The sequence below is a fragment of the Coregonus lavaretus genome (assembly GCF_964263955.1).
Source record: "Coregonus lavaretus genome assembly, contig: HAP1_SCAFFOLD_1954, whole genome shotgun sequence".
NCBI lineage: Eukaryota > Metazoa > Chordata > Actinopteri > Salmoniformes > Salmonidae > Coregonus > Coregonus lavaretus.
Window position 1 is genome coordinate 66,797 of NW_028166735.1, and position 12,931 is coordinate 79,727.

General features: G+C 43.5%; 1 protein-coding gene across 1 annotated transcript; it reads right to left on the reverse strand.

Annotated features, from left to right (window-relative positions):
- Positions 1-7,443: 7,443 nt before the first annotated feature.
- LOC311114360 (uncharacterized protein) lies at positions 7,444-9,070 on the reverse strand (the record flags this gene model as incomplete). The annotated part of the gene is made up of 4 exons (XM_084189621.1): positions 9,039-9,070; positions 7,799-8,119; positions 7,607-7,695; positions 7,444-7,497 (listed from the first exon to the last, which is right to left on the reverse strand). Exons 2-4 carry the CDS (start codon positions 8,079-8,081, stop codon positions 7,444-7,446), a joined length of 426 nt encoding a protein of 141 aa, XP_084045747.1. The 5' UTR covers positions 8,082-8,119; positions 9,039-9,070.
- Positions 9,071-12,931: the final 3,861 nt, after the last annotated feature.

A 12,931-nucleotide genomic window follows, 5' to 3' on the forward strand; every position in this document is an offset into this window, starting at 1 on the left:
TTTATTTTATTTAGGAATTACATTTGTTTTCATTTCTGAAAAGGCAGTGTGCCATTATTTATGTTAACACTTGAGTATAAAATAAAGGTTTTATAAAAACTCAAAAAAACTCTCTCTCTCTCTCTCTGTCTCTCTCTCTCTCTGTCTCTCTCTCTCTCTCTCTCTCTCTCTCTCTCTCTCTCTCTCTCTCTCTCTCTCTCTCTCTCTCTCTCTCTCTCTCTCTCTCTCTCTCTCTCTCTCTCTCTCTCTCTCTCTCTCTCTCTCTCTCTCTCTCTCTCTCTCTCTCTCTCTCTCTCTCAGCAGGTAAGGGGAGAATGATGTCATACTGTCACAGCTCAGCCTCCTCTTCCTCTTCCTCCTCCTAGGAACCAGTCTAACCAAAAAAATAAAATAAAATACAACCTAATGAAAACTAACAGCCTATCAACAAGGATCTATGTTCAACCAACCTGACATTCAGCCAACAAGCCAATGACTAAACAACTAGGCCCAACATTCAACCAACCAACCAATGTTCAATCAACCAACCAACCAACCACTTGTTGATTCTTCATTTCTCGGTGCGACACATGAGACTGAGACAGGAAACGCTAGTGTATCTCCACCGTCTATCTAATAGCCAGCCAGCCAAGGCAGAAACACCACTGTGTTCCACGTCCTCCTTCCTCTGCCTCTTTACCAGGCCCACAGCCACACAGCCTCACTGGGTTGACTGCAGGGTTCTCCTACTCTAGACCTGGAGAGCAAACAGAGGGTGCAGGCTTTTGTTCCAGTCCTGCACTAACACGACTGATTCAACTAATCACGTTCTCAAGAATCTCTAGAATTGAGACCATGATTGGCTGAATTAAGGTATGTATGGTGGAGAGAGGCAGACCTAGTAGTATACTCTAGTATAGCCTGCCCTGTTCACTGAAGTACTGGGTTGTACTGGGAATAAGCACCATGATCCAACACCACCCCCTAGCAGCAAAAATGGTGCTCTGTTTTTGAATTGTAGTAGGATGGCTCTCCTGCAGATTTGTCCATTTTGATTGAGCTTGATTCACCCATCTACACACAATACCCCATAACGACAAAGTGAAAACATGTTTGCAAATGTATTGAAAAAATGAAATACAGAAATAACTAATTTATATACTATAAGTATTCACACCCCTTTGCTATGACACTCCAAATTGAGCTCAGGTGCATCCAATTTCCTTTGATCATCCCTGATGTCACTACAACTTCATTGGAGTCCACCTGTGACCAAATCAATTGGTTGGACATGATTTAGAAAGAAACACACCTGTCTATATAAGGTCCCACAGTTGGCAGCGCATGTCAGAGCAGAAACTATACCATGAAGTCCAAGGGAACTGTCCGTAGATCTCCTAGATAGAATGATGGATATATCTGGGGAAGGGTATGAATCAATTTCTAGAGTGATTAAAGTTTCCAAGAGCACAGTGGGAAATTGAACAAATATGGAACTACCCAGACTCTGCCTAGAGCTGGGCGACCGACCAAACTGAGCAATCTGGCAAGAAGAACCTTGGTCAGGGAGGTGACCAAGAACCAAGTGACCACTCTGACAGTACTATAAAGTTCCTTGGCTGAGATGGGAGAACCTGCCAGAAGGTCAATAGTCTCTACAGCAGTTCACCAATCTGGGCTTAATGGGAGTGTGGCCAGACGGAAGCCACTCTTGAGAAAAAGGCACGTGATGGCACACCTGGAGTTTGCAAAAAGGCATGTGAAAGACTGAGAACATAAGGCAAAATATTCTGTGGTCTGATGAGACAAACATTGAACTCTTTGGCCTGAATGCAAAGTGCTATGTCTGGAGAAAACCAGGCACAGCTCATCACCTGTCTAACACCATCCCTACCATGAAGCATGGCGTCATGGTATGGGGATACTTTTCAGAGGCAGGGACTGGGAGACTGGTAAGGGTAGAGGGAACAATGAATGGAGCCAAATACAGGCAAATCCTGCTTCAGAGTGCAAACAACCTTAGATGTACGTTCCAACAGGACAATGACCCCAATCATACAGCCAAAGCAACGCTGGAATGGCTTCAAAACAAGAAGGTGAAAGTCTGAGTGGCCAAGCCGAAGCCCAGACTTGAATCCCATTGAAAAATCCCCAAATCCAGATGTGCAAAACTAATAAAAAAATATCCAAGACGACTCAAATCTGTAATTGCCAACAAAGGTGCTTCTACAAAGTGTTGAGCCTCAGGGGTGTGAATATGTGTATAAATTATGTATTTCTGTATTTCATTTTCAATACATTTGCGAAAATTTCAAAAAACATGTTTTCACTTTGTCAATATGCAGTATTGTGAAAAAAATCTATTTGAATCAATTTTGAATTCAGGCTGTAACACAACAAAAAGTGGAATAAGTCACGGGGTATGAATACTTTCTGAAGGCACTGTAGGTGTGCTTTTTTGGTGAGTGTTAGCCTATCACTTTAAAGATCTAACAGTAAGAGATGCAATGTGAGAGAAGGAGAGGGAGACATGCGGTGTGATGATCATGTGCCGAGCAGACTGTTACCGTGGCTCTTTGTATCACCAATATAACTGTCAGGAATCTGGAAAGATCAGCATTAATATGTGATTGTACTGTGTAAATTCTCTAGAATTCAACACCTGGATATACGACAGTACAATATAGAAAATGATATCAGTTTTACTAACACCCTCAGTTTATGGACCAATCAAACCACAAAACACCGGCATAAGTAGACACACACGGCCAATAGGCCAATTTTGATCATCTCCCTTCTCCCTAAAGCTGGCACTCATTTCCACCCTCTCCCTCCCCCTTCTGTTTGGTCCAGCAGTGACTACATTAGATCACCCTCTCTTAAAACAGTAATCATGTTCACTAGCCTCTGATGTAGCTAGCCTGCTGTGTAATTATGTGTTATGGTGACCACCCGCTAAGCAGTGCTTACGGTAGCCTATCCTCTAGAAATTACTACCGTCTTGTTGCCTCCAATGAAACGGTTTAAAGAGTAGCTCTACCGGCGTTTAAGACTTAACTAGCCCTTTCTGGGATCGTAAAGGACTTCATCTTCTAAAGACTTGATCAGAAGAATTTGATTCTACCTTGTTTAATTCCCTTTGGCCTTTAAATACACACATGCACAGCCACACACACACACACTGTGAGACATAGAGGAGCCACTGTTATTCCATTACACAGGCCTGGTACATGCATTCCATGAACACCTAACCACACAATTAGAACCAGCTAAATCACATCACTAGGCCTATATCTTGATGTTGAGTAGAGGACACCCTCAGTTAATACTAGAACTGCACCACACACACTGAGAGAACCTAATACTAGAACGTTTCCAAACACTGGTTAGTTGGAGAGTGTTAGTGGGCTGAATGTTTGACAGCGGCCTCCCGAGTGGCGCAGTGGTATAAGGCACTGCATCACAGTGCTAGCTGTGCCACTAGAGATTCTGGTTCGGATCCAGGCTCTGTCATAGCCGGCCGCGACCGGGAGACCCATGGGGCGGCGCACAATTGGCCCAGCGTCGTCCAGGGTAGGGGAGGGAATGGCCGGCAGGGATGTAGCTCAGTTGGTAGAGCATGGCATTTGCAACGCCAGGGTTGTGGGTTCGATTTCCACGGGGGGCCAGTATGAAAAATAAAATAATGTATGCACTCACTAACTGTAAGTCGCTCTGGATAAGAGCGTCTGCTAAATGACTAAAATGTAAATCTATCTATCTATCTATCTCATGAACTAAGATGTTTTCTGTGCATTGTGTTTCAGCATGATGAGAAGCCCTACTGCACTAACTGTTACATGAAGACGTTCAGTCCCAGAGGTAGCTACTCCCTGGTGATGTACTGTACCAAATGGCAGCCTATTCCCATAAATATGGTGCATACAGTAAGTCTCTCATGTATCTGTCTCTCTCTCTCTCTCTCTCTCTCTCTCTCTCTCTCTCTCAGCAGGTAAGGGGAGAATGATGTCATACTGTCACAGCTCAGCCTCCTCTTCCTCTTCCTCCTCCTAGGAACCAGTCTAACCAAAAAAACAAACAAAATACAACCTAATGAAAACTAACAGCCTATCAACAAGGATCTATGTTCAACCAACCTGACATTCAGCCAACAGCCAATGACTAAACAACTAGGCCCAACATTCAACCAACCAACCAATGTTCGACCGACCAAGAAATAACCAATAGACAACCAACCTGACATTTAATGAACTACTATCCAACCAACCTGACATTTAATGAACTACTATCCAATCAACAGACATCAGTCTCACTCTGAAAGTCCCCCTCTTTCAGTCAATCATAAAACAACTACCTGGACCACAACTTTGTGCTCAATGGAGACAACGGTTGTTCTTCAATAAAACAAACGCTCCTACAGCCGTCTTGTTGCAGTGTGTGAGTTAAACACAGGGTCCCTTTAGGCCTCAACACATCCTTATACTACACATGTACTGGAGAAGACACTCCATAGCAAGATCATGTTTTGAATACCACCGGAGTTCTGAACAAACACACACACAAACTTACAGAATTGGAGTGTAGCTATGCACCTCTCCCTTTCTCTGTCATCAACCAAAGCCAGAGAAGGAGTGTGTGTATGTGTATGTGTATGTGTGTGTGTGTGTGTGTGTGTGTGTGTGTGTGTGTGTGTGTGTGAGAGAGAGAGAGAGCGAGAGAGAGAGAGAGCGAGAGAGAGAGAGAGAGAGAGAGAGAGAGAGAGAGAGAGAGAGAGAGAGAGCGAGAGAGAGAGAGAGAGAGAGAGAGAGTGAAAAACCACAGTGTGCCATCATAGCTGCAAGATTTGTGACTTGTTGCCACAAGAAAAGGGCAACCAGTGAAGAACAAACACCATTGTAAATACAACCCATATTATGTTTATTTATTTTCCCATTTGTACTTTAACTTAATTTCTGAGTGTAATGTTTACTGTTAATATTTATTGTTTATTTCACTTTTGTTTACTATCTACTTCACTTGCTTTGGCAATGTTAACATACGTTTCCCATGCCAATAAAGCCCTTAAATTGAAATTGAAATTAGAGAGAGAGAGAGAGAGAGAGAGAGAGAGAGAGAGAGAGAGAGAGAGAGAGAGAGAGAGAGAGAGAGAGAGAGAGAGAGAGAGAGAGAGAGAGAGAGAGAGAGAGAGAGAGAGAGAGAGAGACAGAGAGAGAGAGAGAGATAGAGAGAGAGAGAGAGAGAGAGAGAGAGAGAGAGAGAGAGAGAGAGAGGAGTAGAGAGTGACTGGGTGACTTTCACTTTTACTTGAGTCATTTTCTATTAAGGTGTCTTTTCTTTTACTCAAGTATGACAGTTGGTTATTTTTTCTACACTGTTTCCATCCAGCTATCTACTATCATTATCATATGTGTGAAAAACTTGGTTGGAAATCACACAAGACTGATCTCAGTTAATTCATACTGTATGTTGTAGTCTGTCTAAGAGAGAAATCACACAAGACTGATCTCAGTTAATTCATACTGTATGTTGTAGTCTTTCCAAGAGAGAAATCACACAAGACTGACAGCCTGTGAGTTTATTAAAAGCATTCAGTGATTACATGACAGTTTAGAGAGCAACAGGTCTTTATCTGTAAAGGGTAAATAACATAACATCAACATAATCTGCACTCACATCACAAATATGAAATAAAAACTTCTCAACAATACCTTTGAGATCATTGATATATATTACCATATTTATTAACTTTAATTTGATTAATTGATTGATTTGCACACAGCATATTCACAATTTAATGTATATCAGACCTGAACTAAGTACTATACTTTCTCTGTAACCCACAGATCATAAGAGAATAACACAAATATCTCTATATAGTACAAACATCATAACAATAATCTACATAATAATCAATACCATAATATTTATAATAAATAACATCATTATCTCTATACTACTAACAACATAACAATAATCTACATCAGTTAATATCATAAAATGTATAATCAATGACATCATGAGAGGTAAACAACAGCAACAAAACAATCCCCAACAACAAACTAAAATGACTTGAGAAAAAGATGACAACTTTATTCAGATGTTTCAAAATACAAAGAATGAACAGATGATTATAATAATACATGGACTAATAATGGAAACCCTTCAAGATAAAGAATCTAAGAGAAACACTAAATAAGATAAAGACATAAAGACAAAAGCTAAAAGCAGCAATACATTCTGGAACACAAAACAGACGTAATTGAGCTACTCTCTAAAAATAATCAAAACCCCATGTTACCCAAAACCCCATGTTACCAAAACCCAATGTTACCCAAAACCCCATGTTACCCAAAACCCCATGTTACCTAAACCCCATGTTACCATGGTGGTACAAAACAAACAAAATTAATAATGGTGGTTACAATCACTCCTTTTAGATTTCTTCCATGGTTATAAAAAGATAAACTAATTCTGAACATGTTATTAAAATTAGAACCACTTAAGGTTTGTCACCACATTATAAACACCAGTCCACTGCTGACCATAGATTTAAAACACAAAATGGACCTAAGATCAGCATGTAGGGTCAGCATCATTCTACTCCTACTCAGTCCCCTGGGCTGCTCTCTCCTCTCCCAGTCCAGCTTCAGCTCTGGAGCTCAGAGAGACCATCTCCATGGCATTGGCATCAACATAAAGATCCATGCTGCTCACCCTGTTCACTCTCTTCTGCCTCCTGGTGGTCTAGGGAGACACAGCACCAAGAGTGAGTGAGTGAGTCAGTCATGGACTAATAATGGAAACACTTCAAGATAAAGAATCTAAGAGAAACACTAAATAAGATAAAGACATAAAGACAAAAGCTAAAAGCAGCAATACATTCTGGAACACAAAACAGACCTAATTGAGCTACTCTCTAAAAATAATGAAAGCCCCATGTTACCATAACCTCATGTTACCAAAACCCCATCTTACCCAAAACCCCATGTTACTATGGTTGCAAAAAAACAAACTAAAAGGAATCATGGTGGTTGCTGTCACTCTTTTTAGATGTCTTCCAAGGTTCTAGAAAGATAAACTAATTCTGAACTTTTCAGCTATTATTAAAATCCCGGTCTCTCGTTCTCTCTGTGTGTGTGTCTCGTTCTACATTTACATTTACATTTTAGTCATTTAGCAGACGCTCTTATCCAGAGCGACTTACAGTTAGTGAATACATATTTTTTTATACTGGCCCCCCGTGGGAATCGAACCCACAACCCTGGCGTTGCAAACGCCATGCTCTATCAACTGAGCTACATCCCTGCCGGCCATTCCCTCCCCTACCCTGGACGACGCTGGGCCAATTGTGCGCCGCCCCTGAGTCTCCTGGTCGCGGCCGGCTGCGACAGAGCCTGGATTCGAACCAGGATCTCTAGTGGCACAGTTAGCACTGCGATGCAGTGCCTTAGACCACTGCGCCACTCAGGAGTTCTCTGCTGGCCTCTCATTCTCTGCGGGCGCGCCTCTCATTCTCATCTGGTTAATCACACACTTTAAACACATATATAGACCAATGTAGAATCTGAACCCTGCTCATAGACACAAACATTTAAATGACTTGTAACGTCTGAGTAACTGTCTTTACCTTGTAGTACAGGTAGATGGTGGTGATGGCTGTCAGTAGGATCAGCAGCACTACAACGTGTCTGATGATGAAGGCTGGCAGAGGAGAGGCTGCAAACAGAAACACCTTTGATGAGGGGACTGGTCATCATCACATAGATCTGTGGGAAATCTGTCAATGACAAAGTTATAAGTCTGGATCATGTTCAGTTACCTGTGACGGTGAGGGTGAGGAGCTCACTCTCAGAGGAGAAGTTATGAGAGAAAACATAATTGTCATAAACACAGCTGTAGTTCCCTTGGTGGGAGTCATCTGCAGCAGGGAAGAGGAAGGCAGCAGAGTGATTGACAGCTGGCTGGGTCTGGGTTCTGTTGGAGCCGGTGAACGTGAGGAGGAAGGAGCCTCCTGGGTACTGTGGCTGAGTGGAGCAGGTGATGGTGAAGTTGTAGCCCCTAAATACTTCAGGCCCCTGGTGGCCCCTGGAGACCCCTCCCATTGAGTCAGTCAGGAAGATATCAGGCTGGACCAGGAGATCTGTAACAATAAAAGAGAACAAGAAAAACCTCTTCAACTAGTTTCCTATAGATATGACAATAACATCAGCATGTAACAGTGCTAGCCACCCTCCCTCACAGGGCAACATGAGTAGTGGGCCTACAGTCACTGAGACAACATATGTTGATATCAGGCTGAAGCAGGACATCTGGAACAAGAGGAGAGAAAAAGAAAACGTAGCTCCTCAACTACTTTCCTCATTTAGATATGACAATAACATGACATGTGACAGTGGCAGTGAGTAGAGACGTTCACTGAGATAACACTCAAATACAAAAGCATTCTGGGATATTTAAGTTGTATTTGATTCCTACTTGACTGAGTGATTTATTTTGCAGACTTACAAGCAAACAGTCATCATTAGAGGGGCAGAGGAAGTTGAATGAATAAAGGGAATCAGTGGAATATAATGATCATATATTGATATTTCCTGAGCAGATCACTTATGTGGCCTACCACTTCGTGGCTGAGCCAATGTTGCTCCTAGACGCCACGTCGAAAGTCACTGAGCTCTTCAGTAAGGCCACACAAGCTACTACCAATGGTGGTCTGTGGATTGTATGGCTTTGTGTGATCGATCCTATACACCTGTCAGCAACAGGTATGGCTGAAATAGCTGAATCCACTACATTTACATTTTAGTCATTTAGCAGACGCTCTTCTCCAGAGTGACTTACAGTTAGTGAGTGCATACATTATTTTTTCATCCCTGCCGGCCATTCCCTCCCCTACCCTGGACGACGCTGGGCCAATTGTGCGCCGCCCCATGGGTCTCCCGGTTGGAGCCGGCTACGACAGAGCCTGGATTCGAACCAGGATCTCTAGTGGCACAGCTAGCACTGCGATGCAGTGCCTTAGACCACTGCATTTTTGGCCATAAAGTGTAGCATGTTATTACCTGAGCAGATCACTGTGAATCCAAGAAGGAAATAATAAGTTAAAAACGATGTCCGACACTCCCTCAGTGAAGGCTCAGACCCAGAACAACGAACTCCAATCCCTCTAGTGGTGTTTCCAGGTAGAACTGAAACAGTGGAGCCACAACCCAGCTGTCTACACACTACTGCAGCCATAGCCTCCTTGTTCGAGCGATCAGTTCCCATAGTCCTCCACTCTCCCTGGTCGTACCGCTCCAGTCCACCAGCACAGCGACTGCCTCCTCCCACCAGCCTCACATCATCAGGCTCTGAGAAAAGAAGAGAGAGAGACAGTAATCTTATTATTTTCTCACTAAAACACACCTATATTGCCTCTCATATTCTTCACTCCAGGCGGGAAACAATGTTGATTGAGTGACAAACTGTTTCTTACCTGAGCAGGTGAGTCCAACAGCATTACCAGGTAGGCAGGTGTTGTTTTTTCTGTCTGAGGTGTCACAGTCCAGGAGAAGGGACTCATTGCCTTTACACTGGAACTCTTTATCCCAGGTCTGACCCTCACCTTCTCCATAGAGCCCCCCCTGTAGAGCTGCAGGAGCCCCACAGCCAAGCTCCCCACAGACTACCTCTGCATCCTGCTGGTCAAAGTCAGCTTCACACACTGAGGCCCAGGACTGATTGGACTAAGTAAGCATTTCACTGTAATGTCTGCACCTGTTGTATTCGGCGCATGTGACCAATAAAATTTGATTTGATTTGATTTGATTTGATTTGATTGGACTTCACCTCCAGTCTCCCAGAGCAGAGACCAGTTCCATCCACAAGCTGCACAGACTCTGGAGAAAAAGAGTTGGTGGAACATTCAATCAGTTTGGTTGATGACACTGTCAAAGGACTAAACACAAATATGTTGGATAAAAGATTGTAGTTTGCTATGTTTGATACTGTAAGAGGTAGAAATGGGTTCTTAGTCACTCAGGACAGGGTTGGGAATAATGCAGGCAGGAGACAGGAATAAGTTCACTTCACTTTATAGAAAATAAACAGCTGGACATCCATCAGGCAGCTTCACTTCAGTAACATCTGAACTACAATGATCTGCCCATGCACATCTCCCATAAACCAATATGACAAACACAAATATAATGTTTAAATACATCTAACATCTCTCCCTCTCTTTAAATGAAATGAAAAACACTTAAAACATGATACATGTAAATCTTGTATAATGTACCAATTAAATATCTCAATATTACCAGTCTCTTACCTGAACAGATCAAATGATGATGATATCCACCATAACAGACAGCAGATCCTCCTCCACACTCTCTAATAGTAGACTCATCTCCACTACATCCACTCCCTAGTGTGGCTCCTCTTCTTCCATCTTCAACCAGAGGTCCTGCAGATTCAGCTACAAAATTCCCACAGCCCAGCTCTCTACACACAACCTTAACCTCTTTCATGCTCCACCACATAGAACATAGATGTAACCACTCTCCTCCGTAGAAAGCTTCCAGTGTCCCAGAACAGGAACTGTTCCCATTCACCAGTCTGACTGAGAGTTCAGCTGTAAACAGCAGAGAGGAAAACACAGTGGTGAGGACAGATTATGACAGGGCTTCTGTTATTCTAACAGCAGTAATGCTTTGTGGTTGACAAGTATTAGCAGTGCCATAAAACAGTACTTGTTATTGGGTTTTAGAATGGTGTGTATGGACACATGAATTTCTCCATGTGGGATAATAAAGTTGACTAATATTGAACCGCTATAATCACTGTAGATTTATACTCTACCTACCTGGTGGACTGACGCTTAGAGCCTGGAGATCTGAGGAGAAAGAGAGAGAGAGAGAGAGAGAGTGACCTTTCATGATGTGATGGGGAAGATAGGCTTAGGTAAGAACCCTGATGCACGACACCATCACAACTTAACTGACATTAGTGCCTGTCCCCAGTACATTTACAGGTGATAACGTCATTGTTCTGCTTTGAGACAGATTTTATACTGTCTGCTTCCAGTTGTATGTTCTTTTACTAGCCCTGTAAATGATCATATATTTTACAATATCAAATCATCTCTCAGTAACTGTCACAAGAGTATATCATTATAACAGCATCCTACCTGTGCTCCAGAACAGGATCATCAATATCACTGCAGGTATCATATCTGTCTCTAACTGGGGCTCCACTGAGCTATACAAGTCTACTGTCATGAAGAGTGGACTGAAGAGTGGAAAATACTGCTAGGCTATATGAATTTCTCCATGTGGGATAATAAAGTTGACTAATATTGAACTGCTATAATCATTGTAGATTTATACTCTACCTACCTGGTGGACTGATGCTTAGAGCCTGGATATCTGAGGAGAAAAAGAGAGAGAGAGAGAGAGAGAGAGAGAGAGAGAGAGAGAGAGAGAGAGAGAGAGAGAGAGAGAGAGAGGCTGAGGTTAAATGAACATCAACATGACCTTTCATGATGTGCTGGGGAAGATAGGCTTATCGATGGTATGATGCAACAACACACGTGTGTACATACACTATAGATACAAAAGTATGTGGACACCCCTTCAAATTAGTGGATTCTATTTCAGTCAGACCACTTCCTGACAGGTGTTTAAAATCGAGCACACAGTTATGCAATGTCCATAGACAAATATTGGCAGTAGAACGGCCCATACAGAAGAGCTCATAGACTTTCAATGTGGCACCGTCACAGGATGCCACCTTTCCAACAAGTCGGCGCTGAACGAGCGCTGCTCAATCTTGGATTGCGTTCTACCTGACAGGTCGCTCCTACCAGGTGGCGTGGCAAGAATCTGTCTCCGCACCACGTGCTCTCACCACTGGTGTCTCCCAGGGCTCAGTTCTAGGCCCTCTCCTATTCTCACTATACACCAAGTCACTTGGCTCTGTCATATCCTCACATGGCCTCTACTATCATTGCTACGCAGATGACACACAATTAATTTTCTCCTTTCTGATAACCAGGTGGCGAATCGCATCTCTGCATGTCTGGCAGACATATCAGTGTGGATGTCGGATCACCACCTCAAGCTGAACCTCGGCAAGACGGAGCTGCTCTTCCTCCCGGGGAAGGACTGCCAGCTCAATGATCTCGCCATCACGGTTGACAACTCCATTGTGTCCTCCTCCCAGAGTGCAAAGAACCTTGGCGTGACCCTGGACAACACCCTGTCGTTCTCCGCTAACATCAAAGCGGTGACCTGATCCTGCAGGTTCATGCTCTACAACATTCGCAGAGTACGACCCTACCTTACACAGAAAGCGGCATAGGTCCTAATCCAGGCACTTGTCATCTCCCGTCTGGATTACTGCAACTCGCTGTTGGCTGGGCTCCCTGCCTGTGCCATTAAACCCCTACAACTCATCCAGAATGCTGCAGCCCGTCTGGTGTTCAACCTTCCCAAGTTCTCTCATGTCACCCCGCTCCTCTGCACACTCCACTGGCTTCCAGTTGAAGCTCGCATCTACTACAAAACCATGGTGCTTGCCCACGGAGCTGTGAGGGGAAAGGCACCTCCTTACCTTCAGGCTCTGATCAGACCCTACACCCAAACGAGGGCACTGCGTTCATCCACATCTGGCCTGCTGGCCCCCCTACCTCTACGGAAGCACAGTTCCTGCTCAGCCCAGTCAAAGCTATTCGCTGCTCTGGCACCCCAATGGTGGAATAGGCTCCCCCATGACGCCAGGACAGCGGTGTCACTGACCACCTTCCGGAGACACTTGAAACCCTACCTCTTTAAGAAATACCTGGAATAGTATAACAGTAAGCCTCTGAATTAGCAGTGAGTGATCAACAGCCTTTGACAGGTCAATGAAGAGGGCAGCACAATGTTGCCTTCTATCCTTACAGTGAACCACATCATTTATAACTAGGGATGCAGCA